Source organism: Xenopus laevis, chromosome 6L, assembly GCF_017654675.1.
Source record: "Xenopus laevis strain J_2021 chromosome 6L, Xenopus_laevis_v10.1, whole genome shotgun sequence".
NCBI classification, from domain to species: Eukaryota; Metazoa; Chordata; class Amphibia; order Anura; family Pipidae; genus Xenopus; species Xenopus laevis.
Genome location: NC_054381.1, coordinates 145206829 through 145231963, shown reverse-complemented (window position 1 = coordinate 145231963; position 25135 = coordinate 145206829). Strand labels below are relative to the sequence as shown.

Here is a 25135-nt window from a genome sequence, read left to right as displayed (position 1 = left end):
CCCCCCCTGGGGAAATGCCCTCAACTTTCTGCTTACCCCTCGGCACAGATTCTGGCATTGGAGTTCCACGCAGCCATCTTCCGGGTCTTCGTGTCTTCTTCCGGCGCTTTGGCAATTTTCGTGAGTTTTGGCGCATGCGCATTTGTTGCATGCCTGCAGATTGCCCCAACCGCACACACGCCACTTCGCCAGTCTCCCACTCAGCTTACTGAAGACCCAGAAGATGGCTGCGTGGAACTCTGATGCCTGAATCTGTGCCGAGGGGTAAGTAGAAAGTTAGGGGCATTTCCCTGGGGGACAGCTCTGCTGGGGGGGAGGGGGTCTACGTGGGGTGGGCGGTAGGGTTTTTTTTTTTTTTTGAAAACGGTTGAATTCTCCTTTAAGAACCCATTTAATAGCATTTGGATTTCTTTTCACAAATCTGTTTTTTTTTTTTTTCATTTCTTCTAAACTCTCAAAATTTAAGATTTATAAAGTGTAAAAACCATGAAAAACTAATACAAAACGCCACGTGAAAGTAGTTGAGGTCCCATAGAAGCCAGTGGGAACTGCACTGATTCGAGTGGACCTGTTTTTTTTGTTTTATTTAGCCATTTGCATTATACAGCTCTTATTTTCAGTTCGTACTTTTTTTTTTTTTATTCCAATTTTTTAATAACTTTCATCACATTTGTGGTTTTAGAGAAAATTTGACCCTTAATAAATGGGACTACTGTTACTGTTTTGTTACTGTTTTGTTCGTTTTGTTATAGACGTTTAGATTTTATGCTTTGTGCGACGAACGCTCGTTCGATTCAGTCTAGTGATCTACAATTAACCATTTAGATTAAAATAAGTAGGAAAATCTGTTTCGTACGACTGTATCTTTGTGTCTATGGCCAGCTTTACATGTGTAAAGCATTTTAAGTCAGGAGGCCCTCTACTCGTTTATATAGAAAGCAGAGGGAATCTTGAAAAGGAAGCCCAGTTGAACTCCTAAAATTTCAATTTTTGTGTAATTCCCTGTAGTGGGGTTTTTTTGGCACTTGCTCTGCCCATGCTTTTCCCCCCAACCAACCCCTTCATCAGGTGAAATACAGAGGGAGGGGTTGGTCCCCGAAAGCTACAACTTTTGCAATAAAATGACACATTAAGCCGCTATAAGTTGGTGTGCTTCTTCCCTATACACAGCCTGCTCTTTGGCTACAACATAATAGGCAGTCTTCAGCATGAAAAGGACTGAACACCCTCTCCTTCTCCCATCCTCCCCTCTTTCTTTATGTCTCAAAATAAAATGTCAGACTTGTGGTCTCCACTACCCTTTCCTGACCTACCGCTCCTCAATCCACTCCCCCTTTTTTTCATAAATGTATTATTGTATAATACTATCTATTGATAATAGATATTTGTCCAAGTCTTGTTTTATCTATATAATAAAGTATATTTTTTTTCAATAAAAAAAAACCAGAGGGTGTGATAAGCATCAAAATAAATTTTATGGGTTTCCACATGATCTGGTTGGGAGTGGTTTGACGTCTACAGATCTTGTGATGCTCAGGTCCTGCTGTAGTTGCAGGGTCTGATATATGATATAATAATGGTGCAGCCCACAGGCTGAGCCACTGGTTGGGAATCAATATCCTATAGGCTAAAGCCAAAGCTGTCAAACACCCCACCCCCCTCCCCATTTTTTTGGAAGTTACCAGATTTTCTGCTCTGTCCCTGGTCTCCCATCACTTTTCTACATCCCCCCAATTTGATGATTTTCAATGATTTGCAGGCAAAACTTCCATGTTTGCATGTGCAGTGACATCAGAGGAGTGAAGTGCGCATACGCTGCATGGTTTCTATGGCTTTAGGAGAGGTTTTGCTCATGTGCGTGATGTCACTTCTGCTGATGTAACAAACCCCAAAAAATTTTGCGAGCTCCTCGTAGAAAATTAGCCCTTTTCTTTGGTATATGAAACCAATCAATGTGGGGTACCATTTATACTGAGGCTCTTGGGGGGGGCATTCAACATAAACACTGGGCTATTAAGGCTCAGTGATTTATGAAGCCTATTTATAATGCTGTGTAAAAAGTGGAGTGAAGCATTAACAGTGATGTTGCTCAGAGCAACCAATTAGATTTGTACAATTAAAAAAACAAAGATCTGATTGGTTGCTCTGAGCAACATTACCGATAATGTTTCACTTTTTAAACAGCTTGATAAATAGAGCCATAAGAGTTGTGCAAATTTAGTACAAACTGAATATGTAATAAACAGATTTTTTTTTTTATTAGTAATAATGCTCGAGAGCTGCAATCTATAAAGCCAGTCTCAGGGGTCAAAGTCTCTTGGAATATAGCCCCAGTCCACAAGGGCCCAAATATTGAGTTTCAAAAATTATACTCCAAAGATTTCTATTCAAAGTTAAAAATCAATATTTTTATTAAATACAAAATTTAAAAAAGTAGGCATACAGACCCATGGGTTTGTTTGCCTACTTTTTTAAATTTTGTATTTAATAAAAATAGATTTTTAACTTTGAATAGAACTCTTTGGAGTATAATTTTTGAAACTCCAGATTTTTTTTTACACTTGAGTAATAGAATGTTAGCTTGTAGCAGTTTTAATTTTGTAATTATGCGATGATAGGACGTTTTCTGTCTCCATACTGTTTTGGGCAATTTTGTGTGCAGGTGCTGTATATTGATGTTTTGTAAAGTCCCATTTCACTTCCTACAAATGTCCACTAGATGGTAGCCTTGTCCGGAGCTGTCTTTAAAGGAGAAGGAAAGCTACCAAAGCAGTTTATTGCCTATAGATTAGCCACAATATGCAAGCTATAACACGATAATTATTCTGCAGAATTCTTTACCAAACCCGAGTAAACAGCTATTGAATTGTACTCTATTTGTTTAGGATAGCAACTGCCATATTTGCTTGGTGAGACATACCTTCCTGTCTGAGTCTCTCCCTGCTCACTCATAGCACTGGGCTCAGATTATAGCAGGGAGGGGGACTGGGATAGAGGAGCAAACTGAGCATGCTTAAGCCCTAGCCCTGGAGGTTTAAGCTGAAAGAAGGAAGTCTGATATAGAAGCCCATGAGTACACAATAGAAGGAAAGAAATGCTGTGTTTCTTATGACAGAGGACTCAGAGCAGCATTACTTTGAGGGTTTACTGGTGTATTTATATAGACCTTTCTGATAAAGCTTACTTCATTTTAGCCTTTCCTTCTCCTTTAATGCTTATGTGAGTATATAGTAAGTAACAGTGTCACTTAAGGGGAATGGCACATGCTAGGCAAGATGGAGCTCCGTATATATGTTTTCCCAGAATGCTTGGGATCTGTGGTTTTTCGGATGAGGGATCTTTCCGTAATTTGCATCTCCATGCCTTAAATCATGTAAACATTAAATAAACCCAATATGCTGGTTTTGCTTCCAATAAGGATTAATTATATCTTAGTTGGGCTCAAGTACAATCTACTGTTTTATTATTACAGAGAAAAAAATTTGGATACTTTGGAGTCTACGGGAGATGGACTTTCCGTAATTCTGCACTTTCTAAATAACAGGCTGCTGGATAATGGATCCCATATTTGTACAAATGTTTTGTATTTTGGTTATTATAACTAAGTAAAAAATGCATATCCATTACTTATAAATATGTACACATATTTATTGACATGTCCTTCCTGGAGATATGAGGGTTCCTAAGTACAAATTGGCCAATGAATTTAAATTTCAGTGTCCTTTAGATTGAAAGGCACCCCCACTGTTGTTTAATGATAAAAAATCCAAATGAACCTTCACTGGTTTCCTACGGACCAATTACCCTGTCTGAGCTTCTCCTTTCCCAATTACCTTAGAATATAAATTACAGCTCCCTCCTTGTAGCTAGTTAGTTGCCACGTTCTTCATTTCTCCTTTTCCCCTTATGTGGCAATTGCAAAAGAAAGCGCTAATACAGAGGTCCTAAAAGTTTTTTACCCATGAGCTACACTCAAATGTAATGGGGAGCAACACAAGCATGAAAATAGTTCCTGGGATACCAAATAAGAGCTGTGATTGGCTATTTGGACTGTCAGCCTACAGGAGGATCTGTTTGGAAAAATACCTGGTTTTTATGCAACAAATTCAAAAATATGTACCTGCTTTGAGGCCACTGGGAGCAACAGCCAACCAAGGGGTTGGTGAGTAACATGGTGCTGGTGAGCCACTGGTTAGAGATCCCTGGTCTAAAAGGAGCTTATCTGGGTATATTCCTGCATCTCATAAAGTATCAAATGCTACAATATACTAGGCTAAACCTAATTAAAATATATTACTCATATCATTTGACCTATTTTTTACTTAAATAGGGAAAGTTTACAACCACCAAATAGATAAAACGATAACATTTGCAATTAGTTAAAATCTTCATCCTATTTTTGCCTATGATCAGTTATGTGAAAAACAGAATGTGTCTCAGTAATTCTTGACACAGTGCGATTACGATTTTTCTTTCTCACAAAAAAACGTGTCAATAAAGCGATTGTCATTAAGTTAATAAATCAGCTCCCTAGCGTATCCTTGTAGTTGCTCTCGTTAAAACGTCTGCTGAAAGGCATAGAATAAACACAGAACTCAAGGTCTTATGTTGCTCAGCCAAGTTTATTTTTGAAAGTGCATGCTTTTAGGGAAAAAATAAATTTTTATTCTCTATCTAATATTAAAATATAAGGCTTTCCCATATATATAAAGCCATTTTAGAAAGTGCAAAATACACCTTTAGAGAATTGTCATCTAGTTTAATGTTTGTTTCTGTTTAGATAATCATGGTGATTTAATGAAGTATATTTTCATTTATTTAATTTTAGACATTGAAAGAACCGATGCTAATTTCAAGGCTTCGGAATAATGCATTACTGAAGGTAAAGTGACACAGTTTGTACAGAACTTATAATGTTGCCATAACAAAGCAGGGATATACTCTACTGTATACAAAGAACTACTGCCTGATGGGAAATTCCTTTCCCATAGAACAGGGATACAATGGTGCATGGCGTTCATGCTATCTAGTAGTGTGTTTATCTACTGGACCAATTGGGACCATGTAGTCTAGTGTCTGCTATGAAGTTTTGTAGTATATTTATATTACACAAATACAGTTGGAGGAAATTCCAGTGCAACTGTGTTCAACAACAATGCAACCTTAAAGCCTGCTCCATCTGTATGTTCTGACTTTTACATTACTGGTCAGTCTAGAAAATAGAGGAAGATCAATTTTTAGAATATAGTTTGATAAAATACATTTAGCATATGTGTGTGTGACTAATATTTATCAGAACAGATTTTAATAATCATAAATACATCTTCATAGTGCTGACATCTTGTACTGTCTGTGAAAATCTAGCAGTCACATAATTTCTTTCTTTAATTTCCGGATATCTGCTGGTCGATCCGCTATAAAAGAAGATCCAATAAGGTTATGATATAAGTACTGATTTCTGAACATATGCAGCTAATGCAAGACTAAAAGGTACTACCACTGACAAGTCCACGATTCAAAATAAGCCCTGGCTTCAAGTATTCAGAGACCCAAACAGCCCCCCCACAGGTCCGATAAATAGTGACTGTATGGCATCTTACAGCAGCCCCAGCTTTCCTACATTTGCAGAATCTACAATTTGCCAGTTCGAGCCCGACTGTAGAAATAAACCCTACACCATACTGAACAGGGTGTGATCTTTACAACACTATTGTCCAAGTTAGAAATATGAAGTATGAGTCAGGTTCCCAGGTTCTCCTCTTAATCTCAAGAAACAATTAGAACCATATGACTATGAAGATTTTCATTGATCCAGGTCATAGTATATCTAGTATAGGTCAATCTAAAAACAACTGGACTTGCTGAGTAATCAATGAAGACGTTTCACTGCTCATCCGAGCAGCTTCTTCAGTTCAACTGACTGATCGGCGGATTCAGAACACTTCACACATCCATTCATGCAACTCTCACAAGTAACACCTGTATCTAGGAGTTGCATGACACATTGGATAATCCTATCACAACTACACAGAATCAACACCTCTGTGAGTTTCTTTCAGATGTCACCTCTTTGAAGAGCTACAATGTGCCATTGTAAATGGATTAGTGGAAGAGTTTATATGCCGAGAACTTCCCACACCAGTCAGTTGAACTGAAGAAGCAGCTCGGATGAGTAGTGAAACGTCTTCAAGTCCAGTTGTTTTTAGATTGACCTATACTAGATATAATTAGAACCATAGATATTTTTTATATGAAAGCAATAAACAAAATAGTATTTTCAACACAATCCCTATTCATTGCACTTGAACAAGAAGGTATAGTCCCTTTGATATTTCTATTAGGCAAATACAAGTGGGAAAGTAACCTGATTGAGTTCAGTTTGGGCTGTAAAATCTAGGCCCTAGCAAGTAATGAGTAGAAATGCACATTATGGGTCTGTGTAATGCTTCTGATACAAGACATAAGGCAAAAACATACCTCAAGGCATGTCCAGGAATATGTTCATCCCAATGAGAGTGAGTGCAAGCAGCACTATTGTTTGTACAGAACAGTTAATGGCAGAGCCAGTATCTGGTGCGACCTGTTGGCCACTTGTAGTTGTCTTTGTAGTTGTCGTTGTAGTTGTCGTTGTAGTTGCTGAGGTTGTGCCTGCCACAGCTTTACTATCAAAAGATCTAGTCTGCCCATAGATATTGTTGAGCACAAATTCCAGCGTGAAGCCACTGCCTGTAACAAATTACAATATTCTTTTCATATCGATTCCATGCATATATCCGGCAGAATGCTGGATTTAACACACATCTTTTATTTTTAACTAGTGAGATAGATACATACTGCTCATAGATACACTACTGACAGTTTTAAAGGAGACATATCAGATAAACGCAAAAACCCTAATTTCGTAGGCAATCATGTGTACTACTGTATATTGTAATGGTTTCACTTTGGGATAAAAATTAATATTGTCTTTAAAAATAGCCCCTTTATTGGAGCTCCCTATAGATGGTCACTGGTCACTGTCTGTGTTTCAAATGAGGAGTGGGCGTGTCCTAATGGTCCCTGCCAGAAGCACAGTAGGAGGGGAACAGTCAATCACAGCCCTTTCAGTCACACAGGTAAAGACAGGCTTCAGGTCCCTATCAGGTCCTGCTAGCTGCTGATTGGTTCCTGTCCTACAGTGCAGTGAGCTGAGAGCCGCCGGCACCCCTGCACAGCCTGGGAAAGGAGGCAGCAGGAAGTGGAACAGAAGGAAAGTTTTTGCAGAAATTTACAATAAAGTAACCAGAAACAACTTTTTAAAGCACATTCCTTCTAAAAATCTAAATGAGTAAAATGCACTGATACATTCTTGTTTTTTTTACCTAAAATGTCTCCTTTAAAGTAGAATTCAACCTGTCCTGAAAAAACCCGTACCCCCCACCCCAGGTGGACCCACCTCCCTCCTCCCCCCAGGCTAACCCCCCCCCCCCCGGGGAGATGCCCCATACTCCATATCGGCAATTTCCGTGTAATTCCCCGCATGCGTAGTTGAGCAAACCAGCAAACTGCTTGAACTGCGCATGGATCTCGCAGTCAGCTTACCGAGGACACAGACGATGGATGTGTGGAACTTCGCTGGAAGATTCTGCGGCGTGGGGTAAGTATGGAGTATGGGGCATCTCCTCGGGGGGGGGGGTAAGTAGCCTGGAGGGAAGGGGGTCTACCTGGGGTGGGGGTACTGTTTTTTTTCAGGACAGGTTGATTTCTCCTTTAAATCTAACAATATATTTTTTGAACTGGAGCAGTCCGGATATGGTTGTCTGAATTTTCTCTCTTTACATGCCATTAGAATCAGGGAGAAAGTATTTGAATGGGTGTTAGCAGGGTTGGACTGGGCTGGCAGGACACTGGAAAATAACCTGTTGGGTCCCACCAACCCTGACTCGCTCCCCATGGGAAACAATGGGTGCTCTTCCTGACCTTCCCTTGATTGCGGCTGCAAAGGATAGAGGTAAAAGACACACACGAGAAGTGTTGCTGGGTGTTAGTGCACACCCAGCTGCTGTTGAGCTGTAATATCCTATAGGTAATGAATGAAGCTAATTCATTCTGACAAAATGTACACCTTTTATAAATGGGACAAACCAACACTTTCCTGACTACATGGAATTATGGAACTTATCCAGAAAGCCCATGGTCCCAAGCATTCTGAATAACAGGGTTCTATACCAGTATTTGTTCTTGTGTGTACATACATAAATAACTGAGAAATGACCTTCATACCTGGTAGTTTGAGGACAAGGTCAGTATAATTGGCCCAGCAGCCACTGAAAAGAATAGTTGTAGTTCCGCCAAGTCCACTGTCCACATAAGAGTTGTTGCTGTTCTTCAGTCGTACTGTCAGTGACAGAGAGCTGACGCTCACAGAGACGCAGGTTCCCTAAAGATCAATGACATGAGTAGAGTCCTATGAAATATCTGAGCACTTATACTTACACATATGAAATACTTTTTTGTTATCCACGTAATCACTGATACACCAGACAGTTTGGGCTTTAAATGTCATAGCTAAGGGGCAGATTTATCAGTATTCAAATCTGAGTTTCTACCACAATTTGAGGTTTCTGTGCGAAAAATGTCAATTTGCATTTCTGTAATTTTCAAAGCTCAATTAACTAAAAAGCTGTTTTTCAATTTGAGTTTTTGAGATTTTTTTTTAGAAATTTTAAAATGAAGGGTACAATGTGATTTCAGTCGTTTTTTCACAATTTTAAGCAATCGAGTTTTCAAGGTTTTTTTCATAGATAAGTGTGCATTTGTAATTTTCAGGGTTTTTTTTATTAAAAAAAAATCAGTAATTTGAATTTTACTGAATCTGCCTCAATTATAAAATATAGACAGAGACAGATTAAAAAGACAAAATACACTAGGTTCCTTCTGAATAATTTCATGTTCTTGCAGATGTATGTAGGGTATATATATATATATATATATATATATATATATATATATATATATATATATATATATATATATATATATATATATATATACACAGTATATATATTTATTTAGTTATATTTGTAGTACATTTACAGGTCATTTGTGCCTTTTCTTTCAAGACACTATTTATTTTCTCAAGCATCTCTTGAGTTTGTTTTTTTTTTTAAATTGGCTGGCTGTCATCCCAATGGCATCAACTCCAATCACGCCCTATGCAGATTAATTGTTAGAGGGTTATCACATGGACAACTTTGCTTTGGGAAGTGACATTAGATGGCTATGCAGGGGCAGCAAGTATGCAATAAGAAATAAGTTTTGTTATAAACTCATTTTAAAGAGCTCTGTATAATGCCATAAGATAGAAATCAAAATTAGAGCTGGTGGCTTTTTTTGGAAAAGTAAAGTGTTGAGGTATATAAAACTGGGCAAAGTGGCATATGACATGGCGTTTTCACCTACAAAATAAGAAAAAATACCCCAGTCTTACCTTAGAATCCAGTGCCATAACTGCCGGCTGTTGGGCTAGGACTTTTCCTACAGTCCCGGCCACAGGCTGCACAGCGACAACGAGGGAAGATACACTGGCCAAGTAACTTCCAGTTGTGTTCTCAGTTCTGTCCACAGTCTTGTTTGCAACCTAAAAGATTGTGATAATACTGCAAATTATGCTAGCACATACAAAATTAAAACAGTATTAAACACCATTGTGCAAAGCCTTTTTTTACTGTACTGTTTTTCCTGTAAATATTTAACAGAACACTGAAGTGTGTCAAAATCTAAACAGAGGTCAAAATAAACTGTGGCAGCCTCTATTGTTTAGTAAATAAGCAAACATTTAATGGATTTTGATGGGGTACTCTCATGATGGTGAAGCCGAGGTAGCAGTTTGCATCTGAAGCCCCATCAATAGCCCCAGATGTTTGCTGTCAGGGCCACAACAGTTTCTGGCAGGTGCAAGAATGAATTCCCAGGGCCTGTGGCATAGTGGGATAGCAGCTGTAGGTAGGAAGAGTTTGGATGATAAGGAGGTAGTAGGACAAAATAGCTAAAGTAACATTTCAACAGTTCAACTCCTAGGGACGATACCACTCTAGGATATATTTATAAAGTGGCAAGCACTGCACATGTGCAAGTAAGATAGCTACATGCAAAGGTGATTGAAACCGAAGAGGTCTATGAAGCTCTTGTACAGTCTGGTTGCCCCTCTTTGAGGGACACATTCAGCCAACAGCCCTCAAGTTGGACTGTCCTGAAATAAAGTATTAATGGGGGCTTAGTCATTTACCTGGCTCCATGCCGGATCACTTGGAGATGGAACGGGATCAGAGATGGACATTGAGCCAACAGTAACATTCAGGAAGGAGCTCAAACTGCCATTGATTGCTGCTGCAGCCAAGCTTTGACTTATACTTTGAAAATTAGAGTAATTTAGGGTACCTGAAGAGAAAACATTATGTGGATATTAATTTCATTGATATTACTTCCAATAGGTTCTTAGAGAGAGAAAGAGGTGTGTGGGAAATATCAAAACTGGCACAGATAAGACTCAAACATATTGTATTTGTTGTTTGGGTTAACACTTGCTTAATTTATCAAGTGTGAAAGATTTACAATATACAATTTCCAGCATCTCATAGATCCGTTATTCAAAGTTCCATGATGAATTTGCACTATTCCTAATCCTGTAACTCCTTCATTGAAAAATCTATCAATTCCCACAAATAGAATTCCTCGTGGACACTATTGACTTGTGTCTGATCTGGATTTGCCTCAGGCAAATTGAACATTGACCAGAGTTTCAGAATGATATTACTCCAGCTTGCCAGTCATATAACACACTTACATTCATGTAATCTAACTGTATATTTTATACATCTAATAAATTATGTTCAAGAATATATTATACTCGCCTGTTGTTGAGTTAGTGCTGTTAGATTGTTGACCTGGTGGATCTGCTATTTGCATGGACACAGTGAGTCCCCCTGCTGCCCTTTTCCTTCGTCGACTTCCTTCAGCAATTATTTTTGTAATGCGGATCTTCTCTGCTGGGATTTTCAGAAAGAGAGCAAGATTCCTGACAAGGTTGTCACCATAGAACTGATCCACTGTCATGGCCGGGAGATTGAAGGAAACGACGATCAAAGGAGTGGTACGGACTTCGACTGGAGTTGACCCTCTAACCAGGATATAGAGCATCTTGTAGTCGTTGTCAAAGAAGTTTTCTCCCACAACATTAGAACTCAGCTGAGGCATGTATTGTCCTTTTCACCAAAAGAAAATTAGATTTTACATGTTATTTTACATTCTTCATTTATGAAGCCTAGATTTTTCTGGTCAAGTTTTTTAAGGGGGAGATTTATTATACCCCAAAACTGCTAAAAATTCTCCAACTAACACCTGTCGAGGTCAAGTAGAATTCAATGACAGATATCCCTTTTACAATTTGAGGATGTTGCTTCATGGTCATTGTCTGCGCTGGATTATCCAAAAAAGAATCATATGATTCGTGTTAAATTCAAAGTCATACAATCTGAATTTTTTACGATGTTATCAAGACTTTTCCCACACCAACTTTTTAAAGATGATTATTTGCTAAATTAGTTAAATTTGTGGACGGGAGTTAGGTCGACTTTGTTTTAATTAAAAAAAAATATAAAATTTGAGTTTTAGTAAATACCACCCCTTAATGTTACTAGCCATGGAACATCAGTTTTGTCTGCATTTTGGCTTTGTATTGGAGAAATTTAGCTACAGGACACTATTGACAGGAAAGATTTTCTGTTTGATTTACCTGCGTAAGAAGGTTCCTTAAATAATACATCCCCATTGCTTTGTACATCTCCATTAGTTGGAAGTACATAAGAATTGTTAACATACACATCCAGTCGTTGAGGATTTGAGTAGAATATACCAACACGGACAGCCTGCAAAATAGTTAAAAGAAAACAAAATAAAAATTTTTACATTTAAGAGAATAATGTTCTGCATTCACTTTCTCTCCTAAAACTCCTCTGTTAAAATGACATAAAATATTAACTCAGATACTCAAACTTACTTTTGAATTGTCAGAATTCAGTAGGATCAGGCGGAGACTCTGTGGGCTGGTGCTTGTGAAATAGATATCAAATGACTTATTGGTAGCCACTATAGCATGGAACAGCGAGACTCTTTTTTGGCATGTGTATCCAGAACACCAGCCATGGTCTTGAGGCCCTGTAATAGATACAGTATAATTTACTAGCTAAAGGGTATTATTATTATTTTTTTTTAACAGTTAAGTTATCGTAAACTAATAGCTCATATAAAAATGGACACAGCTGGTAAAGAAGTGCTTACCATTAATAAGGTCAATGTAACCGCTACCCAACACAGCAACTGGTGACAGCCTCCTGGTCTCTGTATCGCTATCAAGACTTTCAATAACCATCATCTCGTAATTTAATCCAAAGCATTTGTAAGCCTCCCAGGCAGACATATAGACACAGGTGGAGTCCCTGATAATCCCTAAGGAAAGCAAAATTTAAAAAAAATTTAAATATTGCGGTTGAATACATTTTTGTGTCTATAAAAAAAAAATATGCCCCTTTTATCCCCACTACAGAACTGGACCCAGATCATGTCAGCACAGAAATGCTAATTAAAATGATCTCTCTACCTTTGTATGGAGCCACTTCTGCCACTGGGATTCGGCTTCCATTAAGCCGTGTCAGCATAACCTTAGGGATGCGATAGTCCCCAACACCATATCTTGGATCTGTATCCCACGCATATTCTGACTCTGGAACCACGGCACCTTGATGCCCAAGGAAGGAACCATCAAGATCTTTCAACAGACTTTTCTTCTTGGCATCACAGTCCATATCCACACAGTCAGAGGGATTAATCTTCCTGTTAGAGATTGTAATGATTGAATAAAAAGTGTTATATGTAAGTGATATGTTTGTAAGGCATGGTACCAAAATGATAGCATCCTGCTTTGAGATGCCAGACTCCATTCTGTGCTGTTGGGTGTTAGAGTCATGTTGCAGCACTGATTTCTAATGTGCCACAGACTCGTTAAGCCCCTGGAAATTAACAAGCAATGTACTAATATTAACACAATTCAAGTTTATGTGGATATAAAAATAAAAGTTGCATTAATATGGGCAGAGGGGAGGAAAATATGATGGAATATTTTACGTCTTGTGTATTTCTAGTTTGTTGGAACTTTGAAATGACTGTAAAATATGATTAAAAAAATGTACTTACGAAAGGTCGGGTCTGTGGATAAATACTTTTTGATTTTCTGCGCTGTCAACAATTTGGATCCTAGACACTTCTATTGGATGCTGTAAGTCATCATTGAGTGGGTTGGTAAAGAACATTACATTGGTTTCACTAGAACACACGGTTTTGTATCCGACCAAGGATGTATCTATAAAAAAATCAAATTGTTATATTTATTGTTGATTATAAGAGTTTTTTTTAGTTTGTTTAAGACTGTTGAGATTTTGAAGGCTCTTTGGAAATGAATAGAACAATATAATTTTTTTTTTGCACTCAGCTCTTTTTTGTCCAACTTTAAATGATCACCATTAACCTATGTGAGTTTTTTTTTTTAAATTAAATATGCCAGTGATTGCAGAAAACAATTGGTCATATTGTCACATTTTTTTCTCCTGATTTTAACTTTTTTTTCATCTTGATCTTGAAAACTTAAGAAATCCACAGCACAAAACTCTTGCTCAAATTTACAATTTACAAATTAAAATTTTTGAGATTTATGAAATGAAAGAATACAAATGGGAAACTCATCTGTATTTGTGTGCATCTGTTTTTTATTAAATAAGCTTGTGATCACAGAAAAAACGTATGTTTTGTGATTTTCAAAATTGATATAAATCCCTCTATAACCAAACCACCCATTAGCTTCAGATGTTTCTCCACCCTGCAGAGCTTCAGATATTCATCAAAATCTCTTTTGCCAAGCTTTCAGACCAACCTTAACCTTAACTCCTACCAGCTACTTTGCTAATGTCCTGATACTCACAAAAAATACAAAAGCCTCTTGTCACATCTTGCAGATTCTAACTTTGTTCTACAAACACGTCAATTGTCTCTTTTACAGCTATGAGTTGAATGACACTCTCTCTCTTCATAACTCTCCCCATACAGTTACATACTCTTATGCCTTTACCTGTTTCATATATCCCAGTAGTTAAGATTTTAAGCCCTTTAAGGCAGGGCTATGAATACCCACTATGTCAATTTTCAGTTGTTGTTAAAGGGATAGTTCATTTTTTTAAAAGAATGCCCCCATGCTATCTGTTGGCAAAATAATTATTTTTCCATTGCCCCCAATGTAAGTGCAAGAGGTCTAATGGTTTACTTAGGTACTGCGCTAGGGTTGACATCTGTCTGTTTTTCACTGGACAGCCTGTTTTTCAGAAGGCTGTCTAAATTTCCAAATTAGGAAATCCAGACAGGGCATTGAAGTTAATGCCATGCCGATCAGCGATTGGCTGACACATCACAACCCCACTCCCTAACACAAAAGACTTGGCTCTGATATCACCCGCCCATCCCTGATATAATGATTCCCTCCCCCAACGTCATCCTTCCTGCCCCTGCCCAGAGTTCCCCACCAGAAAAGGTGGCAACCCTATATTGCACATTCAGGTTCAGTTTATGTGACATGGCTTATCCCTTGCACCAGATTAAAGATCTAGAGAAAGGTGCATAGCTCTAACACATGCCAGAGGCCTCTGAGGCACCCAAACCTTTGAGTTCTATACTTCTTTAGACTGCTTTAGCGTTGGGTAATTTGAGGCAAGCTGTAAAGTAATATGATGGGAGGGTAAGAGAGATACTGCCTAGATATATGGATGAATGACATGATAGGACTGCATTATCACAATCAAAATTTACCTTGTACAGTCATTACACCAGTAATTGCATTATAACTCATTAAGCCAGCGTGAGGTTTTCCTGGTGCCGCGTTCTGGGCAGAGATAAATGATGGCCAAGAGATTCCAGTTCTGCCTCCTAAAATTAGATAAAAAACAATTAATATACTTTGTAATGCTAAAACATATTTTACTGTTTTACCATTAGGCCTTAAAAGGCTTTATAATTAATTATTACAGTTCATCCATACTTACCTGGAACATCCCCCTAATAAAAGGGCTTTATTACCCAACAGGTACTAACTGGCAAAAGTGCAGTTACCAGTAGCAACCAATCAAGTGTTTGCTTTAAATTTTCCAACTTGAAGTAGCTTGTTGAAAACTAATTGCACTGGTGCAGTTTAACATCAATGCGGTCCTCGATCCAACAGAAAAATCAACCCTGCCCTATCAATAATTGGGTCAATTTGGCCAGATATTGGTCAGGGAGGCCCGTCGGCACACCCGATACATGAGCAGATAAGCTGTCAAATCTGTCTAAAGGACACAAATCGGCATCTTAAATCTGCCCGTTAATGGCCACCTTATGTTTGTAAATCAGCCCCAAAGCAGGTTACATTTATATAGTATTGCACACTGTCACTACAATGCCTTTTGTGATTTATGTTTAATCTGACTTTAATTTATTCAAGTTTTTGGATTTAGATAATTCTCTTAATGTTTGATGACTGTCCAATAGATATTTTATAATACTAAAATGTTAAAAAAATAGAATAACTAAATATATTTATAGTATTAAAAATATAAAAAAAAATTATAACCCCTGTATAGCAACATATTGTTGCTCGGCCTGCAGCCTTTTACCTTGTAGAGGCCTGATGCTTCGATGTTCAGCTGATATCCTAATATTGGCATCACTGTCGGTCAGGACATCGCTGCAGTTGAAGTTTGGACTGCTCCCCACAAATAATGAATTCTGCAAATACAGACAAACCATTGGGAAACTGAAGAAAAATAATAATAATTGTGATAACAGCTACTGGTAATAACCATTAAAGTGACTAATTCTGATATCATAACTAAACATGTACAGTATTGCTCTGTATTTTATTCCCTGGCTATAACCACACTTCTCTACTCTAAACAACTGGTAACACTTTTTTCCCACCAGTACATAAAATCGTTTTTTTCTTTAGTTTATTACTATATGTGATTTTTTTGGAAGCTTTCACCTGGCATGAAAAAAATCCCTAGATATTTAAATATCACTAAATATAATTTTTAAAATCATATGATTGAGCAAATCAAGAGGGACATTCCAAAATGTTAAATCACATATTATTGAAAATATTAAGTGGGCTGTTTATTAAAGTCCGAATTCGAGTTTTTTTCACTATAAAATACACATTTTTAGTGGAAAAAAACTCACATTTTTTGAGATTTATTAAACCCTGAGGATGTAAAAAGTCTGAATCCGAAAATCCAGCATCTCAGACCTACTGAGGTTGTATATAAGTCAATAGGAGAGGTCCCTATACTATTTGGAAGTTCTGTGGTCTGCACTGGTAATAGGCCGAAAATCTGACTATTTCAGACTTTTCAAGCAAAAATCCGAAAAATTCTGGCTTTTTTGGGAAAAAGCCCACAAAACGGAGAGATTTAGGAAAAAACTGAAAAAAATGTATGAATCAGATTTTTGCTTGATTTTTTGGTGTTTGTCCGATTTTCGCTTGATTTTTTGGTTTGTCCCTGTTCCGATAAAATCATGATTTTTTAATAATAAATCAGTTCTAGTTGTGGATTCTAGTTTGGTCAGACTTTTTTGATTAAAATACTCAGATAAATTCGGACTTCGATAAATAAGGCCCTTAATGTATGGGTATTCAGCTTATTCATTGTATAATTATTATATAATTATATAATGCAATTCTGAGTTGTGTAGCCGCAAATAGGTCAGATGGATCAAAACGAACACAATGAACTGCATCAACGTGCTCTTTATTGCATCCAGTTTGGAGGGGTGTGTTCGTAAATTACCCCAATAAAAGAGAAAGATGGCCACATAAGGGAAATGAGGGAGACCGTATTTATCAAATGGTGAGTTCCAACTTTCACCCATTGATAAATACAATTCTAAAAATCCCATAGGAATGAATAGAACGTGGGTGAGGTTTTGTTTATTAAGATTTAAACTCACATTTTGATGAATCTGCCCCTAATCTCATTTGTTGGTAAAGTATAACTCTTAGGGGCATATTTACTAAAGAGTGAAAGCGAAAATCTGGAGTAGTTTCACCTAAGATTTCTCTCAACACTTCCAATTTGCTAAAAGCAGGATACACCAAGGGGCCGATTCACTAAATTCGAGTGAAGGATTCGAAGTAAAAAAACTTCGAATTTCGAAGGTTTTTTTGGGCTACTTCGACCATCGAATGGGCTACTTCGACCTTCGACTACGAATCGAAGGATTCGAAGAAAAAATCGTTCGACTATTCGACCATTCGAAAGTCAAAGTACTGTCTCTTTAAAAAAATCTTCGACCCCCTAGTTCGGCAGCTAAAAGCTACCGAAGTCAATGTTAGCCTATGGGGAAGGTCCCCATAGGCTTGCCTAAGTTTTTTTGATCGAAGGATATTCCTTCGATCGTTGGATTTAAATCCTTCGAATCATTAGATTCAAAGGATTTAATCGTTCGATCGAAGGAATAATCCTTTGATCGTACGATCGTAGTATTTGCGCTAAATCCTTCGACTTCGATATTCGAAGTCGAAGGATTTCAATTCCTAGTCAAATATCGAGGGTTAATTAACCCTCGATATTCGACCCATAGTGAATCAGCCCCCAAGTTTTGGAGAATTATTTCTGCAGTGGTGAAAATTCTCATTCGCATTGGCATGAATTCACCACTCTTCTTCAGGTGAGCTTTCTCCAGTGACAACTCTCCAAGAGCAAAAGAGCGTACTTTCACCAAGAGAAATTCTCCAGGTTCAGGCTGGAGAAATACCATTATAAAGACAGAGCAGCCACTTTTAAATCTAATTATCAACATCATCCTTTTCCATGCTAATTTTCTCCATGTGAAAATTCTCTAGACAATTTTCCCCACTACTACTTTATGGGGATATTATACTGGTGAATTTTCACAGAGACTTTACTCAAGGAGAAAATTCACCACTTACGATTTTTGTAAATACTGTATGAGATGTGTTGTGAAAATATACCTTGTAAAGTGAGGTGAACTTTGGTGGAATAAGATGGAGAGAATATTCACACTTTATTAGATGTTCCCCTTAGAACCTACCATATATACTCGAGTATAAGCCGTTCCGAGTATAAGCCGAGGTACCTAATTTTACCTACGAAAACTGGGAAAACTTATTGACTCTAGTATAAGCCTAGACACAACTACAGCCCTGTCTCCCAGCAGCGCACATTCCGCCAAAGAGACCCCCCCAGCGATCAACCGGACTTCTTTGCAAAGTTGATGGTGACAGAGAATTGCCAAACGGATTACTGTGTGCATTGTCCCACTGTCCCACTACCATGTGCAGAGGGTGCTGTGTGATATTGCCATCACTGTTAATCTTTCGTATAACCAACAGAGGGTGCTGTGTGATATTGCCATCACTGTTAATCCTTCATACAACCAACAGAGGGCGCTGTGTGATATTGCAGTCACTGTTATTCTTTCATATAACCAACAGAGGGCACTGTGTGATATTGCAGTCACTGTTATTCTTTCATATAACCAACAGAGGGCAATGTGTGATATTGCAGTCACTGTTATTCTTTCATATAACCAACAGAGGGTGCTGTGTGATATTGCAGTCACTGTTAATCTTTCATATAACCAACAGAGGGCGCTGTGTGATATTGCAGTCACTCTTAATCTTTCATATAACCAACAGAGGGCGATGTGTGATATTGCAGTCACTGTTATTATTTGATATAACCAACAGATGGTGCTGTGTGATATTGCAGTCACTGTTATTCTTTCATATAACCAACAGATGGCGCTGTGTGATATTGCAGTCACTGTTATTCTTTGATATAACCAACAGAGGGTGCTGTGTGATATTGCAGTCGCTGTTATTCTTTCATATAAAGAAACAGAGGGCGCACTGTTATTCTTTGATATAACCAACGGAGGGTGCTGTGTGATATTGCAGTCACTGTTATTCTTTCATATAACCAACAGAGGGTGCTGTGTGATATTGCAGTCACTGTTATTCTTTCATATAACCAACAGAGGGTGCTGTGTGAGATTGCAGTCACTGTTATTCTTTCATATAACCAACAGATGGCGCTGTGTGATATTGCAGTCACTGTTATTTTTTGATATAACCAACAGATGGCGCTGTGTGATATTGCAGTCACTGTTATTCTTTCATATAACCAACAGAGGGTGCTGTGTGATATTGCAGTCACTGTTATTCTTTGATATAACCAACAGATGGCGCTGTGTGATATTGCAGTCACTGTTATTCTTTGATATAACCAACAGAGGGTGCTGTGTGATATTGCAGTCACTGTTATTCTTTCATATAACCAACAGAGGGCACACTTTTATTCTTTGATTTAACCAACAGAGGGTGCTGTGTGATATTGCAGTCACTGTTATTCTTTCATATAACCAACAGAGGGCGCACTGTTATTCTTTCATATAACCAACAGAGGGCATTGTGGGATATTGCACTCTCTCCCCAAGTGAACTGTTGGTATAGGAATGATTAAAAGTGACTGCAATCTCAGCTACTGCCCGCTGACCCGAGTATAAGCCGAGGTAGACTTTTCCAGCACATTTTGGATGCTGAAAAACTCGGCTTATACTCGATTTCTTGCTGCCCAGAGACTTTTGTGTTGAAGTTGAAACTTGTTTCTTACCGAGACTGCAACAGTTTTGTTCGATAACTCATGAGAGGTTGCGGCGGGTGTGTATATAATGTTAAATATTCCCATCCCGTTGTCGACAAATACTGATTCTGAGATCTTCACACTTGCTGGGGTCTGTAAAGACAATTTTTTTTTACAATAAGCAATGAATGCCTTATTAATCCACTTGTTTAAATTCTTTCAATCTTTAAGGCTCATCGACAATTGCTGGAGTAGCCACCTCCACATAGTATCATAGACGAAAAATAGGGACTGGAGAGCCTTCCAATGTGTCTGAATTTCTTTATTGAAAAAATTCAGACTGCGTTGGAAGGCTCTCCAGTCCAATTTTTTTTTTTTACAAGATAAGCTTGATATGTTAAGTTATGGGGAAAGCACACACTGAAGCTTCTTTAGCTTTTCCATAGAATTCTACCCTGATAGAGGGTGAGCTTAAGTACACATTGAACTGATTTACCAATTGAAGTACAAATTAGCGTCCACAACAAGCAAAGGGAGCCCTGAAAGTAATTTCTCCTCATAGCATATTAATTCCTGGGCTCATTTTCACCCTTTCAAGGTGTATGTTGCACTATGCATTCAATTAAAAGAGGGTTTAGAGCAGCAGGCTCCCTTGAGTTTTATCAAATTTATACACATGTGTTGAATTACCTGGGAATAAAAGCCATAGTCCCAGCATCTCCACACTTTAAATCTTCTGATTAGAGAACACCCAGGAAGACCATCTTTATTCATATACACGCCATATAATCCTCCATGAGCTTCGTTGTTCAGCCACTGTACACTTGTGTCATTTCCATCTGCAGAAACACAGTACTGCTAATTTCTGGATACATTTAACTTGGAATAGTCATTCCTTTTCCTTAATGATTCCTAAACGATTTGCTAAAAATGGAAACCTTTGTGCAATTCACATTTTCACTTATGTCTCATTAACTTGTATTTCTATTATGTGGTATAATCAATTGATAACACATAACTTCACTTGTGATAACAGTTTGCTATACAAAATCTTGCATGTTCTGACGATGCTGAAAGGAAATCTGTTTAATAAGTCCAGTAGCCTGAGCCCATACCTGTGCAGGGTTCCCCATTAATATGGTATCCAACTCTTTCAAATCCGGCAACCACATTGTTCTGTAACACTATGTCGGTTCCTTGACTGATCTAGAAATGAATAATTAAAAAATCAAGTTTTGACTTACTGTATGTTGTTTGTAGGTTTGCAAGGATGTCCTTCAGCTTTTGCTGAACTACAACCCTTGACGTTCTCTGACTGCCAGAGGTGCTTATTCACCAAAAATTTGCAGAGCAGGGGCACAATTAAATATGTAGTTAATGAATGGAGAATATTTATGTAGAAATCCCATATTACATAAACATGGCTTAAGTATTTTGTGTCTTAACGTGGATGCTTAATTAAAATCCTTTCAATTTCATTAATTTACTGGACCATTTTCTCATTTGGATGACTGCTAAAGGTGCTGGTAGTCTCAGTTCAACTACAGCAATGACTAATCCCTAATTTAGGAAATCCTACAAGTGGAAAAACTCAACTTGAAGTAATAAGCATTGTTCGCTTACTCCAAAAATGCTACTCATGTGCAGTAAGAGGTAATGGAAACCTAGTGACAACGGTAGAATATTAGAACTGGTTTGGAGTCTTTGACCTGTATAAATACACTCTCCGAGCACCTTTATTACTTGTATAGCTATGGGGCCAATTTAATAAAATTCAGATTTAATTTTGTTTTCCACAAATTATATTTTTCTCATATTTTTCATGTTTTTTTTTTTTAATTTCTCTAAAGCTCTAAAAATTCAACATTTATTAAGGGGCCGATTCACTAACTTCGAGTGAAGGATTCGAAGTAAAAAAACTTTGAATTTCGAAGTGTTTTTTGGGCTAGTTTGACCATCGAATGGGCTACTTTGACCTTCGACTACGACTTCGAATCGAAGGATTTGAACTAAAAATCGTTCGACTATTCGACGATTCGATAATCGAAGTACTGTCTCTTTAAAAAAAACTTCGACCCCCTAGTTCGCCATCTAAAACCTACCAAACTCAATGTTAGCCTATGGGCAAGGTCCCCATAGGCTTTCCTAAGTTTTTTTGATCGAAGGATATTCCTTCGATCGTTGGATTTAAATCCTTCGAATCGAACGATTCGAAGGAATAATCCTTTGATCGTTCGATTGTACTATCTGCGCTAAATCCTTCGACTTCGATATTCGAAGTCGAAGGATTTTAATTCCCAGTCGAATATCGAGGGTTAATTAACCCTCGATATTCGACCCTTGGTGAATCGGCCCCCTAGTGTAACAACCACTCAAAACTCTAGTACAAAACTATGCTAAGTAAAAGTAGTCAAGGTCCTATCAAAGTCAACTGCCCTTATCCTATTGTACCTTTTTTTTTAACCATTCAGACTATTAGAGGTTTTCGAATATTTTAGCTAGTAATTGTCCAAAGGACTTAAATTTTTTACAGGTATTACAAATATTCTCTACAAACTCTTTTGGATGATTCAGCTTTTTTTTTCCTTTTGTGATTTTTATATTCGGATCTTATCAAAACTTTCATGCCATTCGTGATTGTAGAGAAATAGGGGTATATTTATCAAAGAGTGAAGTTAATAGTGAAGTTCCGCCACTAGAGTGAAATTCCGCCACTTTCCATTCATATCTATGGGATTTTTAAAGGCGTATTTATCAAAAAGTGAACTTTCACTTTCACCCATTGATAAATATGCTTTTCAAAATCCCATAGAAATGAATTGTGAGCTGCGGAATTTCACTCTAGTTGGCGAACTTCACTCTTTGATAAATTTACCCCATAGAGTTTAATTGTGGTTTCAAAAAGCTCTAATACCACTAAAATTTGACCTTTAGTAAATGGGCCTCTATAAAGGAGTAATAAAATACAATATAAAAATGTGTTACAGACAGGGTAAGTAGAGAAGAAAGCATAATGATATAATGTATAAATACAATTATAATTTTCCTGTAATTATGTTAATGATTACAATGTACCTACCTCTATGGCAGCATGCCACAAGATGTTGTTTATCTCCTCTCTGTCCTGGTATGTTCCTGGCCAGACAGCAACCGATACAAGATTTCTTCTCAATCTGATACGTTCTCCCGATACTACAATTCCTAAAGAGGGGTTACGAAATACGTTTTTCAGTAGATTTAATTTGTTCTAAAAAAAAAGTTATATGACCGCCCACCGATTGTATGGCATTTGGGTGAAATAATATCACTGGGTTTAGCTTTGCATGTAACTAGTTGAAAGTCTGTGCAATCACAGATTATTCTAGAGGCAAACAAGTATATTACCTTCTCCCACAGTAAAGTGAATGACATTGTCATCAATATCCAGTCCGTTGGTGGCAAAAACACCAATTGCTGGTGAAAATCCATGGTGGAAGGAACATCCTAGGATGTAGGAAGTGTTTCTAGATACCTAAAAAATATTAAACAGATGTTCCAGTCTGATACAGTGCATAGAATAAATGATGATAGTCCCAATCTTTCCCCCAAAAAATTATGGATTTGAGGTAACCTTAGTCTAAAGTTTGCCATACACACCAAGATATTACATGTAACTGACATGCGCTTGTATAGACAAATCATTTGGATATTCAGAACAATGATCCATTAACATGGAGACTGCTCTCTAGTAAATATGATCAGTTGGCAGACTATACTCAAACAGATATTATTGCTTGAACCAAAAAATTTCCAAACCAGTATTCATGGTACTGTGGAACAAGTTTGATCCGATCATTCTCTGGCCAAACTTCCCACAAAAGAAATACCATGTAATGGTAATGTAATTATGTTTACATGTATTGAAACTGCAATAGCCGAAATAGGAATACCACTTTTTCTTCTGGCACACACTCACATGTGGAGTATATATATAAGTGCAGTATCATCTGTGCTCCTTGTGGTGCACCTGTTCCCTCAGCTATGTAATATATTGCCTAGTATCCAGCGTATCCTAATACCAGTGACCTACCTTTCTGTCAAAGGGTTATCCCTCAAAAATGGGGGCTTAATAAAATGACCTGAAGAAAAAGTAGTGACTGGGGGGAGATGTGCAAAAACATGAAGGGTCGCAAGGACGTGCCCCTTTGTGCTCAATTAGCAAGTTCTTTTTCTCTAGTCTGACATCTTTTTTGAATTATGCACCTGATAATATGGCAGTTACAAATTTATTCTCTGTTTAGCACAATCTAAACAAAAAACATATCTACAGAAGAACATAACTGTAACAGTACCTGTGCGGCGGGGTCGTCCACCGCGTTGTCGGTGGGGACGCCCGCCGCATGGTCCACGAGTCGGCGCCGGCGCCATCTTGGATTCTAGGGCGCGTACGGCGCGCCTGCCCGCCTCTTAAAGGCGCAGGCATGCTGGCGCATTTGCGCCAGCATGTTTTTGACGCCCGTTTGGTGCGAAATTTGAACCTATATAAGGCCCATTCTGTCTCCCAGCCAGTGCCCGTGATAGAACTTTGTTTCTAAGTGGTTTCTGAGCCTAGTGCATCTGTTCCTGTTATTCTGTATTCTGATTATCCGTGTTTGACCCTGCCTGTATCCTGACTATTCTGAACTCTGTATCCTGACCCTTGCCTGCCTACGACAACTCTTCCTGCTTAACCCCTTGATTGACAACCCGGTTTGACCCTTGCCTGCCTGACGATTCTGATATCCGCCTGCCTCGACCCTGCCTGTTTGACCATCCTTCTGCCTAATCCTTTGTACCGTGACCTTCAGCCCAAAAAGACTTTGCTAACAGCCGTGCCCCTTCGCCAGCTAGAACATCTCGCCTTGCACCCCTCGTTAAGTCCAGCGGGCACCCAAATAAGATGAGGGCTCCTCCCGAAGCCCAACGGTGGTCACACTACTGGTGAAGCCGAGCCGAGACCAGGGTGCTTGGCATTTGTTCTGGTATCGGGTGCCGGCCGTGACAATAACTTATCGTGGCCATACATGGGCCAACCAGGTAACATCGCTACCTGATTAGCCGACAAGTCAAACAGGCAGTGTGACCTGTGTATGTAGAACCACACACGATATGGCCACCTTCCAATTCTTTTATTTCATCATGCAAAGTGCACAAACTGATTGGAAAAGCAGTAAGGGAAAAAAAGCTGCAACTCTAACTTGCTCATCTGCCGATGCTCCATGAACTGGCCAACATTGTGTATTGACACGTAAAAATTTTATGACCTGCACCATTCTGCAACCAACCAATATCCATAGTAGATGATATCAGTCGGGCTTGGCGGGGCAGCATACATGCACCAATAAGCATGTAAAACTTTGCTCCATGTAATGTTATTGGTACTGCAAGAAATGACT

The 25135-nt window shown here is 38.3% G+C and overlaps 1 protein-coding gene across 4 annotated transcripts in view; it reads right to left on the bottom strand.

The window, feature by feature from the left end:
• Positions 1-4603: 4603 nt before the first annotated feature.
• The window catches only part of LOC108719383 (fibrocystin-L), a 112772-nt gene continuing 92240 nt past the window's right edge, over positions 4604-25135 (bottom strand). For all 4 annotated transcript variants that reach the window (XM_018268211.2, XM_041566612.1, XM_018268213.2 and 1 more), the window contains exons 62-79: positions 23106-23232; positions 22801-22922; positions 20837-20927; positions 20412-20560; positions 19752-19874; positions 15732-15843; positions 14890-15006; positions 13231-13396; positions 12638-12870; positions 12319-12486; positions 12038-12195; positions 11774-11906; positions 10893-11243; positions 10268-10419; positions 9470-9619; positions 8263-8419; positions 6478-6726; positions 4604-5414 (exon numbers count right to left, since the gene is read on the bottom strand). In XM_018268211.2, the coding sequence (XP_018123700.1) occupies positions 6479-6726; positions 8263-8419; positions 9470-9619; positions 10268-10419; positions 10893-11243; positions 11774-11906; positions 12038-12195; positions 12319-12486; positions 12638-12870; positions 13231-13396; positions 14890-15006; positions 15732-15843; positions 19752-19874; positions 20412-20560; positions 20837-20927; positions 22801-22922; positions 23106-23232 (2757 nt within the window). In that variant the 3' untranslated portion in view covers positions 4604-5414; position 6478. The remainder of the gene's footprint in view (positions 5415-6477; positions 6727-8262; positions 8420-9469; positions 9620-10267; positions 10420-10892; positions 11244-11773; positions 11907-12037; positions 12196-12318; positions 12487-12637; positions 12871-13230; positions 13397-14889; positions 15007-15731; positions 15844-19751; positions 19875-20411; positions 20561-20836; positions 20928-22800; positions 22923-23105; positions 23233-25135) is intronic.